The sequence below is a fragment of the Ursus americanus genome, chromosome 9 (genome assembly GCF_024610735.1).
Source record: "Ursus americanus isolate L20-20 chromosome 9, mUrsAme1.1.p, whole genome shotgun sequence".
NCBI lineage: Eukaryota > Metazoa > Chordata > Mammalia > Carnivora > Ursidae > Ursus > Ursus americanus.
In genome coordinates, this window is record NC_142135.1 from 28,777,781 (window position 1) to 28,794,684 (window position 16,904).

The following is a 16,904-nucleotide window of genomic DNA, read 5'->3' on the forward strand; positions in this document are numbered from 1 at the left end:
CATTAATTCGTGAAGGAAGACGACAAGAGAAGAAAGAAACAAAGGAACTACAAAAGAGCCAGAAAACAATTTTAAAAAGGTGGCAATAGTAAGTCCTCAGCTATCTATAATTTCTTTAAATGTAAATGAATTAAATTTTCCAAACAAAAAGCATAGGGTGGCTAAATTATTTAAAAAAAAAAAACAAGACCCAACTATAGGATTCCTATAAGAGACACAATTCAACTTCAAGAACACACAGAGGCTCAAAGTGAAAGGACAGAAAAAGATATGTCATGCAAATGGAATCCAAAAAAGAGCAGGTGTACCTACATTTATATCAGACAAAACAGACCTCAAGTCAAAAAATGTAACAGGAAACCAAGAAGGTTATTGTATTATGATAAAAGGATTAATTCATCAAAAATATACAATTACAAATATATATATGTACCCCACATCAGAGTACCTAAATATAAGCAACTACTAACAGATCTGAAGGTTATAATAAACAAGAACACATAATAATAGGGAACTTCAATATCCCACTTTCAACAATGGGTAGACCATGCAAAATATTAGTAAGGAAACACTTAACTTCAGTCGTACTTCAGACCAAAACAACATAACAGAAATATACATTCCATTCAACAACAGCAGAACACATATTGTTCTCAGGTGCACATGAAACATTCTCCAGACTAGACCTATATGTTAGGTCATAAAACAAATCTTAGCAAATTTAGAAGATTGAAATCATACCAAGAATTCCTTCCAAATACAATAATATGACACTAGAAATAAGGAACAGGAGAAAAGCTGGAAAATTCACAAATACATGAAAATTAAACACACTCCTGAATAACCAATGAGACAAAGATAAAATCAAAGAGAAACTAGAAAATATTTTGAAACAAATGATATTGGAAACACAACCTACCAAAATGTATGAGATGCAGAAAAAGCAGTGCTAAAAGGAGCTTAACTTTACACCTTAAGGAACTAGAAAAAGGGGGCAAGCGCCTGGGTGGCTCAGGCGGTTAAGCATCTGCCTTCAGCTCAGGTCATGATCCCAGGGTCCTGGAATCCAGCCCCACATCAGGCTCTGTTAGGCGGGAGTCTCCCTCTGCCCCTCCCCCTCACTCATGCACACATGCACGTTCTCTCTCTGAAATAAGTAAAATAAATAAATAAAACTAGAAAAAGTAGTTATAAAACTAAGCCCAAAGTTAGCAGAAGTAAGAAGATAACAAAGATGTACAGAAATGGAAGATCAATAGAGAAATAGAATAGAGAATATAGAAATAGAGAAATGAAATAAGAGAATAGAAAAACAGGGGCACCTGGGTGGTTCAATCAGTTAAGTGTCTGACTCTTGATTTCAGCTAAGGTCATGATCTCAGGATGGTGAGATCAACCCCGAGTCTCTCCTTCTCCCTCTGACCCTCCCCACGACTCATGTGCACACACGTGCTCTCTCTCTGAAAAAAAAAAAAAAAAAAGACAGAATAGAAAAACAATCAAAAAGATCAACAAAATGAAGAGTTGGTTTTGTGAAAAGACAAACAAAATTCACAAACCTGTACGCAGACTTACCAAGAAGAAAAGGACTCAAGTAAATAAAACCATAAATGAAAGAAGAGACATTACAACTGACACCAGAGAAATACAAAGAATCATAAGAGACTACCATGGACAATCATACACTAACAAATGGGACAACCTAGAAGAAATGGATAAATTCCTAGAAACATACAACCTATTAGAACTAAATCAGGACTAGAAAATCATAACAGATCACAATTACCAGCAGGAAGATTGACTCGGTAATCAAAAACCTCCCAACAAAGAAAAGTCCACGACCATACGGCTTCACTAGTGAATTCTGGCAAACATTTAAGTAATTAATCCTGATACTCTCAAACTCTTCCAAAAATCTGAAGAGAGAACATACCCAAATCCATTTTACAAAGCCAGCACTATTTTGATACCAAAGCCAGAAAAGGATACCACAAGAAAAGAAAACTATAGGCCAGTATCCCTGATGAATACTAGCAAAATACTAGCAACTGAATTCAAAAGCATGTTAAAAGGACCATATACCATAATTAAGTGGAATTTATCCCTAGAATGCAAAGATAGTTAAATGCAAATCAATCAATATGATAAACCACATTAATGTACTAGAGGACAAAAATCACATGATCATCTTAATAGACGCAGACAAAAAGCACTGAACAAAAATCAAAATTCTTTCATGATAAAAACTTTCAACAAGTAAGGTATCAAAACCACATTGAGATACCACCTTACACCAATTAGAATGGCCAAAATTAACAAGGCAGGAAACTACAAATTTTGGAGAGGATGTGGAGAAAGGGGTTACCCTCCTACACTGTTGGTGGGAATGCAAACTGGTGCAGCCACTCTGGAAAACAGTATGGAGGTTCCTCAAAAAGTTAAAAATAGAGTTACCCTATGACCCAGCAATTGCACTACTAGGTATTTACCCCAAAGATACAAAGGTAGTGAAAAGAAGGGGCACATGCACCCCAATGTTCATAGCAGCAATGTCCACAATAGCCAAACTGTGGAAGGTGCCAAGATGCCCTTCAACAGACGAATGGATAAAGAAGATGTGATCCATATATACAACGGAATATCACTCAGCCTTCAGAAAGGATGAATACCCACCATTTGCATCAACATGGATGGAACTGGAGGGGATTATGCTAAGTGAAATAAGTCAAGCAGAGAAAGACAATTATCATATGGTTTCACTTATATGTGGAACATAAGGAATAGCATGGAGGACATTAGAAGAAGGAAGGGGAAATGAAGGGGCTGAAATCAGAGGGGGAGACGAATCATGAGATACTATGGACTCTGGGAAACAAACTGAGGGTTTCAGAGGGGAGGGGAGTGGGGGGATGGATTAGCATGGTGATAGGTATTAAGGAGGGCATGTATTGCAATGAGCACTGGGTGTTGTATGTAAACAATGAAGCATGGAACATTACATCAAAAACTAATGAAGTACTGTATGGTGACTAACATAATAAAAAATAAATAAATAAAAGTTAAAAAAAAAAAAGTAGGGTATAGAAGGAATATACCTCACATAATAAAGGCTATACCTGACAATCACACATGTAACACTATACTCAGCAGTTAAAGACTGAAAACTTTCCCACTAAAATCAGGAACAAGACAAGGGTGCCCACTCTAACCACTGCTATTCAACAAAGTACTGAAATTTCCCTGGCGTCAGCATTGGCAATGAATTTTTTGGATATGACACCAAAGAGACAAGCAACAAAAGCAAAAAATCAACAAGTGAGACTACATCAAACTAAAAAACTTCTGCACAGCAAAACAACAAAATAAAAAGGCAGCCTAAAAAATGAGAGAAAATATTTGTAAACCATTTATCTGATAAGGGGTTTATACCTAAATTATATAGGTACCTCATACAACTCAATAGCAAAAAAATTTTAAAAAATTAAAAATGGGCAAAGAATTTGAATTTTCCTAAAGAAGACATACCTATGGCCACCAAGTACATGAAAAGGTGCTCAATATCACTAATCATCAGGGAAATGCAAAGCAAAACCACAGTGAGATACCACCTTATACCTGTTAGAATGGCTATCATCAAAATACCAGAAATAATAAATGCTGGAGATGATGTGGCAGAACAGGAACCCTAGTGCCCTACCGGCAGAAATGTAAATTGGTACAGCCATTATGGAAAACAACATGGAGATCCCTTTAAAAATTAAAAATAGAACTATATGATCCATCAATTCTACTTCTGAGTATATATCCAAAAGAAATGAAATTACTATCTTGAAGAGATATTTGCACTCCCACATTCACTGTAGCATTAGTCATAATAGCCAAGACATGGAAAGAACCTAAGTGTCCACTGATGAATGAATGGATAAAGAAAATGTGGTATGTATATATAATTCAGCTATAAAAAAGAAGATCCTGTCTTTTGTGATAACATAGATGGACCCTGAGGACATTATGCTAAGTGAAATAAGTCAGAGAAAGACAAATATTGTATGATTTCATTTACATGTGGAATCTAAAAATGTCAAACTCACTGAAACAGAGAGTAGACTGACAATTACCAGGCCTAGAGGTTGGGGAAAATGGGAAGATATTGGTCAAAGGGCACAGACTTTGAATTATAAGATGAGTAAGTCCTAGGGATCTAACATGCAGCATGTATATAATATGTACTGTATACCTGAAAGTTGCTAGGAGAATAAATCTTAAATGTTTTCTTCATAACAATGACAAAATGATAATTATATGAGGTGAAGGATTATTAATTAATCTTATTATGGTATGCACTTTGCAATGTCTGCATGCACCAAATCATTACACCATGCACCTTAAACTTACACAATGTTATATGTCACTTACATTTCAATAAAGCTGGGGAAAAAAGAAAAAAATAATGCTTTTTAACATTGCCTAGTTGAAGAAACCTATAAGCCTCAACATCTTACAGTGTTTTGTGAATAAATTTTAAAACTTGTTCTTTTATATGCTTCCTGCCCCACCTGAAAAACCATAAGAAACCAAATAAAAGGTTCTTTCCACTCACATTTTATTAGCATTTGAAAAACCTTACCTACTTGTATGTTCAGACCTCTAACATCAAATCTTACTCAATGGCTGTGTCTTCTAAAATTATATGTAAAAAAATTCATTGAACACACCAATATTAATTTTTACTGTTTGTGTACGTATAAGCCATTATTTATAATATCTCTCAAATATTTCCATAATTATTTTAGTTGGTAATAACATATTAAAATCGGCCCTACTGTCATTGAACCAGGTTTTAAAAAGTGTGATTCCTGAACTTGATTTGCCATACATCTCAAGAGGGCTTATTAAGTAAACTGCTTTTCTGAAACTATTAACAAAAATATTCTTATATACAGCAATATTAAGTCATATGTAGAGGCACCTGGGTGGCTCTGTTAGTTAAGTGTCCGACTCTTGATTTCAGTTCAGGCTTGATCTCAGGATCATGAGTTCGAGCCCCAGGCTGGGCTCCACATTGGGAATGCAGCCTACTTAAAAAAAAAAAAAAGAAAAGAAAAAAGCCACATGTAAAAACAAAGTATATGAAAAAATCCACAATTATATTATTTAGTTTGATTTTGATTAAGGTATGCCTACTTTGGGGTTTAAAATAACATTAAATCAGCCCAATAGTTTTGTACTTTAAAAATTGTAAAATTTACTCTAGGTGGCGTACTTCTATAAGCTTGTTGGAGGAAAAAAAATAATTGAAAATCAAGGTTTTTCATTTCCGATCAATAACTACTAAAAATATGAATTCCAATATTAGCTCACACACATTTGAGATCTGTTAATAGAAAATTCAGTGCAAATTTAGTTACTAAGCTAAATTAGGATATAATTATTAACACAAAATACTCCATTATGATTCTATTTAGACTAGTAAATACTTCTTGTAGAAAAATCTTGAGAAATCTCATGCAGAAAAATGAAATATTGAGCAGTACCCTACAAAATGAAAGAGAAACAATATTGTATTCAATTATTTTTACATCTTTAACTTATTTTTTAAAACTCCCTCTCATTCTAATATTTATAAGATTGCATTTAAGCAAGCACCAGAGTTCTGATTCTTGGGTGCCACTTATGATACAACCACATCTTTGGTATCATGTCTATCTCCTAACTGCTGTTAGTTCCCTTAAATCATCATATATATTTGAAGTTCTTGGTAGCAAGGCAATTTTTATAGTTCTTCTTCAGTCATTTTTATCTGGAACCTCCCAACTTTGATTCCCCTCACAAGAATTATGGTCATTTATCCCAGTAATTTTTTTGGTCAGAGTGGGGGTGGAGGTTACATTGAGGAATTATCAACCAATGGACTGTGTTGTCTCTGGTTCTCTCTGTCATACTAAGTATGACACATAAAACACACAGTGAAATTGGATCCAAAATCAGTTGTCATTTGAGTCCAATTCTTAAGACTACTGGCTATAGTTAACACTCTGGAGAACTTCAAACTGATTTTGAGTTGATATATTATGGTAGATATTGTTACCTAGATTTTGAAAGAATATGCTTTTTTATAAATCTTTTTTGGTCATTCACCTGGTACAATCACATATTCAAATAATTCTTATCCATGTTTTCATGTAATATTTAAGTTCTCTATAAAAGATTTGAATTCACAAAGGATCTCTTGGTAGTATCTCTCTCCAGTTACTTAGGTATAAACTCAGATTTCTTCAAAGTTAGTGTCCATTCCATACTTGGAAAAGTTCAATTTTACTTGGAAATCTGCAAGTAGGTATTTCTGTATCAGTGACTTAGTTGCCAAAATTACTGTCTCCAAGTTGTTTTGGTAGCAGCAGTTTTTTGAGGTAGAGGAAATCTTCCAGGACCTAAAGACCTGGAAATGAGTCGCATGTGGTATGTTCTGATAATGCTTGTTTTCTTAAACAGTAGACACGCAACTGACCCCACTGGAATTCATTCATTGGTGGCTGGAATGGTTTGCTGTGATATGGTTCTAATTTAACTTTTTTAATAAAGATATTTACTAATTAATTAATTATTTGAGTCAGCGAGCGCGCACACAAGCAGGGAGGGGGCAAAGGGAGAGGGAGAAACAGGCTCCCCACTGAGCAGGGAGCCTGACACAGGGCTCGATCCCAGGACTCTGGGATCATGACCTAAGCCAAAGGCAGATGCTTAACAGACTGAGCCACCCAGGTGCCCCCTAATTTAACTTTTTAAGCAACAAAATCTTTCTATTAATCGGATTTTTATACTAAGAAACAATGAATGTAGAACAGAGGACTTAATATTATTCTTGTTTTCTACTCTGCCCATTATAATGCAAAGCTCACACCATCTACACCCCCATTGTGGCTATTACAATTGAGTGTGAAAATAAATTAAAATATACATATATACATAGAAAGAGAGAGAGAGAGGCATATATATGAACATCTGTGTGTAGATACACAGAATTTCTCTTTTTAAAGACCACTGACCCACTTCCATCTCCTTTCTCTTAATAAAAAAGTTTTTTAAAAAAGCTATTGAGGGTAAGTACTATAAATCAAATAAATTCAGTTTGACTTCTGAGAAAATATGTATATATATTTCAACATATATACTAATTTTAAAATTACAAAGGGAAAAATATTCCATTCAATATACAAAACATACATGTATGCCTCAGTTCTTTATTTTGGCGTCAAGGGAAAATAAAATTGCAAAAAAACAAAATGAAATGGGAAAAAAGGGGGGGCAGGAGAAGATAACACAAAGAACATTATACACAAATATAATTAAAAAAACAAAGGAAATAATACAAATCTCCACAGAATCACTTGCTTCTTCCAATCAGTCCTCCAATAACTGAGTCAACTACAGAAAAATGGTTTTCAAGTTTTAGTGGGCTTCAGGAATACCTGATGGGTTTGTTAAAACACAAATTGCTAGACTGAATCCTGAGTCTCTTATTTAGTAGACTGGGGTGAGGCTCAATAATTTGTATTTCTAACAAGTTCAAAAATACTTTGAGAACCATTAACTAAAATTTTCAATAGCCCATTAATCTCTTTCGGTCATTTGCAATATCCTTACAAGTTGGGGAATTTCTACAGCTTATTGAGAATGGCTCCAGTTTTTATTGTTAATCATTGTATTTTCTATTATTTATATGGTATATATAATCTCATTGGCAGTCTTATATTGTTCATATAACATGCAGATTAGATTTTTGGGTAACTTTCTGATTATATTTATTTTACCACAAAACAAAGTGAAGCTAAACTACTTCTAGAAGTAAGATTTGTTAAATAAATTAAATCAAGATGTGCACAGTATTTTTTTTGTATTAAAAGAAATATGTACTATGTGCAGGTATGCTAGAACCTGGGATGAAAAAAGTGGACAAATATAGGCATAGTCTCTGACCTCCTATAATTAGAGAATCTACTGACGGACCCAATTATCTGAAAACATAATTAAGGTGATAAATGCTCCCAATGAAAGGTATATAATACAAAAGTATACAACAAACTTTTCCAGAGTAGCTAAACATTTGACATTTCCAAGTTGCTCCTACAATCATCAGCACATAAAATTATGGGTATGTTTTTAGCTGTTCTAGTAGGTGTGGGTGGTATGTCATTATAGCTTTGATTTGCACTTCCTTATTAATAGCAAATGATGTTGAACGTTTTTCATGTGCATATTTGCCATTTCTGCCTCTTCAAGTGTCTTTTGCCCTTTTTTATTGAATTTTGAAAGTTCTTTATAGAATCTTAAAAGTTCTTTATTGAATAGATGATTACAAGTATTTTCTGTCTATGGCTTTTCATCTCTTTTAACCGGTCATTCTCAGAACAAGTTTTTATTTTTGACAAAGTTCAATTTATTCTTTTTTTTTTTTTTTTTTTAAGATTGCACCCTTGCCATCACTTGAAGAATTCTGGCCTAATCCTAGGTGAAAGAAATTTCTTCCTGTTTTTTTTTTCTTAAATACTTTGTAGTTTTACATGTTACATCTAGATCCATAACCCATTTTGAATTAACTTTTTTATAAGGTGGGAGGTCTAGGTTGAGGGCCTTTTCCGCTATGAATGTCTAATTTTTTCAACATCATTTGTTGAATATTCAATTGTCCCAGACCAATTCCTTCATTAAGTTGCTTATGCATCTCTCTCAAAAACTAATTGGCCATACTGGTGTGGGTCTGCTCTGGACTCTATTCTGTTCCACTGTTCTATGTGTCTATCATTCTGACAAAACTACACAGTAACAATACCACACTGTTTTGATTGCTATAGCTACATATGTCAGTATCTGATAGTCTGATTTTTCCAACTTTATTTTCATTTGCAAATTTTAGACTATTCTAGTTCCTTTGCTTTTCATATAAATTTTATAAAGTTCTATCTACAAAGAATCTGTCTGTGATTTTGACATTAATTGTACTATACCTATAGCCCATTTGGGAGACAATTAACATCTTTACTATATTGTCTTCCAATCCATGAATATGGTATGTCTCTCCATTAAGTCTTCTTTGATTTCTTAATATTTTATTTTTGACCAATTGTAAATGATGTTTATTCCTAACATATAGAAATATGATTGATTTTTGTTGACCTTGTATTCTATGATCTTGTAAAACTCACTTATTAGTTCAGGATGTTTTTGGAGATTTCCTGGGATTTTCTATGTAGACCATCAGGTTATCTATAAATATAGACAGCTTTACTTCTTCCTTTCCAATCTGTATGCCTTTTATTCCCCCCTTTTTTTTTAATCTTACTGCACCAGCAAAGATATCAAGTACTATGTTGAATAGAAGTGGTAAGAGTACACAACCTTGCCTCATTCCCAATCTTAGGAAAAAAGCATGTATTCTTTCATCGAGATGATGCTAGATGTTTTATTTTATTTTTTTAAGATTTATTTGTCTGAGAGAGACAGACAGAGCACAAGCACGGGGAGTGGCAGGTATAGGAAGCAGCAGGTTCCCAGCTAAGCAAGGAGCCTGATGTGGAACTTGATCCCAGGACCTTGGGATCATGACCTGAGCCGAAGGTAGAAACTTAACTAACTGAGCAACCCAGGCATCCCTGATGTAAGTTTTATAGATTTTTTTTTTATCAGATCAAGGAAGCTTCCTTCTATTGCTAAATTAGTTTTTTTCATCATAAACGGGTGTTGATTTTTGTCAAATACTTTTTTTACATCAATTGATATGATCATGTGGTTTTTCTTATTTTCTTCTGAATACAATGGATTACATTCACAAAATTTCAAATATTAAAACAGCTCTGCATATCTGGACTAAACCCCACTTGGTTGTGGAAACAATTCAGGTCTTTCCACGCTGAACTGATTACCAGACAGAGGTACCTCCATACAATGGAATACTATTTAGCAATAAAAAGGAACAAACTATTGACACAGCAATAACACTTATGGATCTAAAAGGCAATATACTGAGTGAAAAGCCAGTTTCAAAGGGGTATAAGTTGTATGATTCTATTGATGTAACACTTTTAAAGTTACATTATACTGATAGAGATAAGATCAGTGTATGTTGGTCATCAGGGTTAGATGAAGGTGTAACTATTAAGTAGCAAGAATGAGTTTCTTTGTGATGTTAGGTTCTAGATTCTGTTTATAGTGATAACATAAATTCAAGATATAACATTTTACAAACAGAAAGAAAAAGAGCATGTAAATATTGTGAAATCTAAATAGGGCCAGTAACTTAGTTAACAGTATTGCTGTAATGTCAATTTCCTGGTTTGACAATATACTGTGGCTAAGATAATAGGAAGGGGCCCCTGGGTGGCTCAGTGGGTTAAGCATCTGCCTTTGGCTCAGGTCATGATCCCAGGGTCCTGGGAGCCAGCCCCACATCAGGCTCCCTTATCAGCAAGGTGTCTGCTTCTCCCTCTGCCCTTCCCCCACTTGTGTTGGCTCTAATAAATAAAATCTTAAAAAAAAAAAAAGATAATAGGAAGAAGTTGGTACATGGGAACTTCCATACTGTTTTTGCAACTTCTTGTGAGTCAAAGTATTATAAAATAAAACATTATTTAAAAAATACAGGTAGGGAAAAAAAAAAGGGGCCTCACCTCAAAGATGAGTCAAGGAAAGCTTTGGTCTATATGGAGGGAATGAGTATTAAGTTTATAGAAAGAGAAAGCATTAACAACTCCATGGAACTTAAATGTGGCTAAATTCAGAAATAGAGGGGAAAGTAGAGGAAGACAGTTTACAACAGGGAATTTGAATCATCCTTCCTGGTTCTGATACTACATAGAACCTCACAGGCCATGTATAGAGCAAAAAAGGGAAACAACTGAAGAGTTTTAATGAGGGGGAGGGTATAAAGGCATTATTAGTGATGTTTAGTCACATTCTAACTGCAATGGAGAACAACAGACTGAGAAGTAAAGATGCAGGAAATCTTGGGGCGCCTGGGTGGCACAGTGGTTAAGCGTCTGCCTTCGGCTCAGAGCGTGATCCCGGTGTTATGGGATCGAGCCCCACGTCAGGCTCCTCCGCTGGAAGCCTGCTTCTTCCTCTCCCACTCCCCCTGCTTGTGTTCCCTCTCTCGCTGGCTGTCTCTATCTCTGTCAAATAAATAAATAAAATATTAAAAAAAAAAAAAAGATGCAGGAAATCTAGCTTTCTGGCTACTGTTATAATTCAGGAGTCAGGTGATGATAGCTTGTTCTAGGGTGGTGATGGCAATGAAAATGGAGCAAAATGGACAGATCTGAAATGTTTAATGCAGCATAAAATAAATAGAACGCAGTTTCTATAAACAGAAAACTTCCATCAGATTGGTGACACAGAACTAAACTATTTCAAAGGAATATGGTGTGGGTGGGGGTGGGGGTTGCCAGACTGGAGCAATCTGAAGAATGGGAGGGGAAGAACAGATACAAGTTTAGAAAACTGAAGGAATTAGGCTGTAAAACAAAACAAAAAAACAAAAACCAGAAATGGAGCAGTAGCTCAAGGTAGACTGTGAAAATGAGGGGAGACACTTTTAAAAGGTAACAAAATGAGCACATTTGAGTATGAACTACAAGAATTTAGTTGAAATGAAAGAAAGAGATAAGAAAAGAAATAGTTTAAGGACAAGTGTGAAGAAAAGAGATGATGTGACATTTTGGGGAAGGCAGGATGCTCTATGGTAGAAGGCAGTATGGCAAATTCATGAAACTAAAGTAAGACTGAAGTATAAAAAACGAGGGGGACAATGGTGGGAAATCATTCAGAAGAGGGCAGGGCTACTTTCTTCTGCTGCAAGAGAAAAAGAGGTGAAATGAGGTACAAAAATGTCTGATACTGGGTATGTTTTTCTCTGTGAAATATAAGAGAGCTCTATTAGTTAGCTACAGCTGCCTTAACAAAGTACACAGAGAACTGGGTGTCTTAAAAAACAGAAATTTATTTCATCACAGTTCTAAAGGCCAGAAGTCCAAGATCAAGGTGTCAGGAGGGTTGGTTTCTTCTGTGGAATCACTCCTTGGCTTGTAGATGGGCATCTTCTCTTTGTCTTCCCATGGTTTTTCTCTGTTGACTTGTGTCCTAATCTCTTCTTATAAAGATACCAATCACATTGGATTACTGACCACCCGTATGACCTAATTTTACCTTAATTATCACTTTAAAGACTCTATCTCCAAATAAAATCACATTCAGAGGTACTGGGGGGTTAGGACTTCGACATATGAATACTGGGGGGACACAACTCAGTCTGTAACAAGAGGTTACTTGTCAAGAGTGAGAAGGGAGATAATGATGTATCTTATGAGGCTCAAAGTGAAAGAGGTTTGAAGTAGTTCTAAATAGTCTGAAATAGTTCTCAAAATGACTACATGAAGTAATAGCATAAATGGGCAATTTAGTTTAAGTTCAGTTTAATTCAAAATGAAATTACAACTTTAAAAAGAAATTATGATTTTATTATTCCACTAAAAAATTATTTTACAAGTCAGAAAATCTGAATTCTAATCCCTGCTCTGCTAATAAACAATGACCCTTGGATATATCTTTCTCATATTTTTCTCATTGTAAATAGGAAGAACATACCACAGAATAGACATATGCCTCAGAGTATGCTAGAAAGAACACTGACTTGGGAAACCCTGATATCCTGGTCCTGCTCTGTCAGAGAAGAGCTTAATTTCTCAGAACCTTGATTCTCATCCTAAAATGGAATATAACTAATTCATCTTTAAAGTCCCTTCCAAAATCCTACAGTTCTATGAAATAAAGTAAAATAAAGTTACTTTGAGAATAAATGGATTGTGGCATCAGAAAAAAAAAAAAAAGATTCTTTGAAATATTTACCAATAAAAATTATATGCTCCCAGCATACTGAAACACCGGTCTTCCATTTCTATCTTTTCTACATCCTCCTCTGCTCCCAAGTCAATATTATCCTATCGTTAAGATTGGCTTAAATAGTGTGTACTGAGTTGCAACAAGATACTACTTTTTTTTTTATATGTACTTGTCGCCTTAACTTTAAATCATTACATTCTGAAACACCATTCCCAGCCAAAATAAGAGTTTTGCATACAAAAAGAAAAAAAAGCTGATGGATATATTAGTCAGAAACATACATGGCAAAAATAACAGAAAATCCAAACAATGTCTTAATCATGAGTTTATTTTTCTCATGTAATAAGTGCAGAGGTTGGCAAGTGCTCATGTTGGTTCAGGTGTTCAACAAGCCATCAGGGACGAGGCTCCCTCTAATCTTTCTACAAAGCCATCTCTGAAAAGTAGCTTTCATTTTCCTATTTATTGTTTTGTAGTTGTAAGATGGCTGTTGTACCTCTAGGCATGTTGTTGACACTCATGGCCTGAAGTAGAAAGAGGCAAAAAGCCTCACTTCACAAAGCTCTGACTTTTTAATTTGAAAGGAAGACCCTTCCCAAAAAAGTCCCATAGACCCTTTTATTAGCCTTAAATAGGTCATATGCCCACACTTTAGATATTTGTACTACCCACTATGGTGGCCATGAGTCACATGCAGCTATTAAAATTAAAATTAAATTAAATTAAAAATTCAATGTCTCAGTTCTACTGACCATATTTCAAGTGCTCAATAGCTACAGTTAGTGGCTACCATATTGGACAGCACAAATACAGAATATCTCCTTCACTGAAAAAAGTTCTGCCTTGGCGTCTCACAGATCATAAGAAATGAAACCACCTTGTTTTGGATCAATCATGATACATATCCTAGGGATGACATAAGGTAAGGTCCTTATCTCCTAGAAGAGCAGGGATTTCTGCTCCTACCTGAACAACATAAGATATCATTAACAAGGAAAAAGTGCCGTTCAAAGCACTTGGCAAACAACGGCCACAAGAGGATGATCCATACATTTAAACTGAGGTTTACAAATTGCACATTAATAATGTACTTCATAAAAAATTCTTGGCAAGCAGGTATTAAAATTAGAAAAATAATGTGAAACTTAGGCTGACAGTTATACAAGGCACTATCTTACACAAATATAATTGCTAAAGTAAACACTACCCTATTGACTAATAGGAGATTGAAGTAAGAACATAGTGGAGTAATATATGAGCATTTCATAGCAAACAAATCTGAGATGGCTGATTATGTTGAAAATGCAGTTACTAAATTCACTGGCAAAAAGAGTGCATCTTATGATAACAAAGATTTGTTGATAAGAAGTACCTTTATATGGGGAGAGTTATTTCACATCTGCTCATTTCTCATGGCAGAATAAAATGAAAAGAACTGCAAAATAAAAGAAAGAGACCAGATATGGAGAATAATATACTAACAGAATTATTCAAAAGATTAAAAAACTGATATTGACAATAGTTTTCTTCTAAAGACTTCCCAGGTTGTCAAGTCCTCCATGAACCCCATATGTCTAAATCCAGCAATGGCAAGTATGCAGGAGTCTCTGTATACCATTGTAAACTAACTATTTATGTTTATGTAAGTAATTACACATGTATGTAATACATAGAACATATAACTTTTATATGTAAATTACAAACTACTACTAACAATACATGCCCTAAATGACCAGTTGCCTATTTTAAAAACTGATTTGTGTCTCAAAGTTCTTTCTATTCCACTGAAACATGCAAAATACTGTTGAAGGTAGTATAATGGTTGTTTATCATGAAAAGAGAAAAAGGAAAAAAGAAGTTCTTATTATTACTAAGGAGGTAATGAAATATGTGAATTGTAAAAATATTGCTCCAATAGATAGTTTAGATTTTCCTATTTTCCCTAAGTAAAAATAACTCAGCCACTGAAACCTCTTTAATCCCTACTGTGTTCTCTTAATATTCTTTTATGCAAAATACTTAGAAGTTCAATAAATTTAACTTTCATAAAGGTTATAGCATTATAGCATACGTGAACCTTAAAGCTTTTTATAAGATAAAAATCTCAATTATGTCCTATGGCAAAACAAAAATTTTACAGACGTATTACTGAACATTAGTAAGCAAGATTTATCAGAATAACATTATAGCACATAAAACAATAGCCTACTGGAATGCATAGCAAAATCCAACCTGACACTGTAAATAGAATCAATATAAATTTGCCAACATTTTGCTTGTCAGCAATGCATGCTATGTATTTATCACAAATAAAAAGGAGTTAATTAGAAACTGAATTCTAAAACAACATATTCACTATTTAAGTATAACAAAAAGAATCTAGAATCTTCATATGCAAGTTTAATAAATCACATGATTTATTTATGGGATTTCTACATCAGGTTGTGGTTTAAAAGAAGTTATTTATGTGGGATATGAAGAGAATGATGTACAGTCAATATGAATCTTGTTAAATCTCTCTTCCGGGGACTTTCTCCATCTTCCTGCTTAGCAATAAAAGGCATTTTTAGGTTTATATAAACAATCTTTACAATTGCCCTCTTAACAAAAGATTAGTATATAAATAGCACTAGGCATTTAGTAAATAAGTCACAGGCCATTAAGTTCAATTGTGCAGTTGTGAAATGTAACGTGAAAGAGTTTGAAACCTTAAGACTGGGTGATCTGCAGTGTTTCCAACATGTCTTCGACTGCCTTAAGAGAGTATTTAGTTTCCTTCTTACTTCGACCTGCAAACTAATTTAAAAAAAAAAAGCAATTAGGCTCAATTTCATGGCAGGCTCAATATCACAATCTTACCTTCATGTTGTTAACGAGAGTTAACATTATCTATTTTATCACTAGCATGAAATCGAATATCTTTTCTTCAATAAAACAGAATTTGGGTTTAATTCTTTGCTTTTATTTCCCTTACCTCCAGAGAACTATCTAGAAAAATGTTGCTATGGCCAATGTCAGAGAAATTACTGCCCGCGCTCTCTTCTAGGATTTTTATGGTTTCAGATCTCACATTTAGGTCTTTAATGCATTTTGAGTTTATTTTTCTGTATGGTATAAGAAAATGGTCCAATTTCATTCTTTTGCATGTGGCTGTCCATCCAGTTTTCCCACCTTTTGTTAAAGAGATCTTTTTCCCATTGCATATTCTTGCCTCTTTTGGTAAAGATTAATTAATCATATAAACATGGGTTTGTTTCTGGGCTTTCTATCCTATTCCACTGATCTGTGTGTCTATCTTTGTGCCAGTACCATACTGTTTTGATTACCATAGCTCTGTAGTATAACTTGAAATCCAGAATTGTGATACCTCCAAGCTTTGTTTTTCTTTTTCAAGATTGCTTTGGCTATTCGGGGTCTTTTGTGGTTCCATACAAATTTAGGATTATTTGTTCTAGTTCTGTGAAAAATGCTGTTGGTATCAAAATAGGGATTGCATTAAATCTGCAGACTGCTTTGGGTAGTACGTACCTTTTAACAATTATTATTCTCACAACCCACGAGTATGGAATATCCTTCTTTTTTGCTTGTGTTGTCTTTATTTTATCAATGCTCTATATTTGGACTTTACATTTTCATTAAGGTTTCATTTTTAGTTGAAGTGTACTAAGATTTCACCACAAAATTGGCCAATTTAAATGTTTAAGTAGTGTGATTATCTACAAAAACATAAATTTGATTTTAAAACTATCCTCTTTCGACTAGAAAACTTTTATGAAATAAAAAGCATAATTTATAAGTAAAATTTGTATTTCTACAGAAATGTGCACCATTTCTACTTCTCAGGCCTCTAAACAAATATTTACAATTTCAACGAAAGTCAAATGTAAGTGTAATTTCTATTAAATATTTTAAAGTTGCAAGACATTTCTAAAATTATTGAAAGTAAGTCACATTATTTAAATTTTTCTGCAATTAGTTGACAAGATAACATGTTTCTGTAGTAAGGAGCTGTC

General features: G+C 34.2%; 1 protein-coding gene across 15 annotated transcripts in view; it reads right to left on the reverse strand.

The window, feature by feature from the left end:
* Positions 1-16,904, reverse strand: part of EMC2 (ER membrane protein complex subunit 2) — a 540,022-nt gene that overhangs the window by 483,006 nt on the left and 40,112 nt on the right. For 10 of the 15 annotated variants that reach the window (XR_015725760.1, XR_015725759.1, XR_015725753.1 and 7 more), the window contains exons 11-13: positions 15,600-15,687; positions 14,264-14,326; positions 4,970-5,078 (exon numbers count right to left, since the gene is read on the reverse strand). Coding sequence is in view for 2 of the 15 variants with exons in the window: in XM_045805790.2 (XP_045661746.1) it covers positions 15,601-15,687 (87 nt within the window). In the remaining 13 variants the exon portion in view is untranslated. Of the gene's footprint in view, positions 1-4,969; positions 5,079-11,968; positions 14,327-15,284; positions 15,688-16,904 lie in introns of those variants that run through there. The other 5 variants (XR_015725757.1, XR_006781073.2, XR_006781072.2 and 2 more) reach the window with 5 other exon arrangements.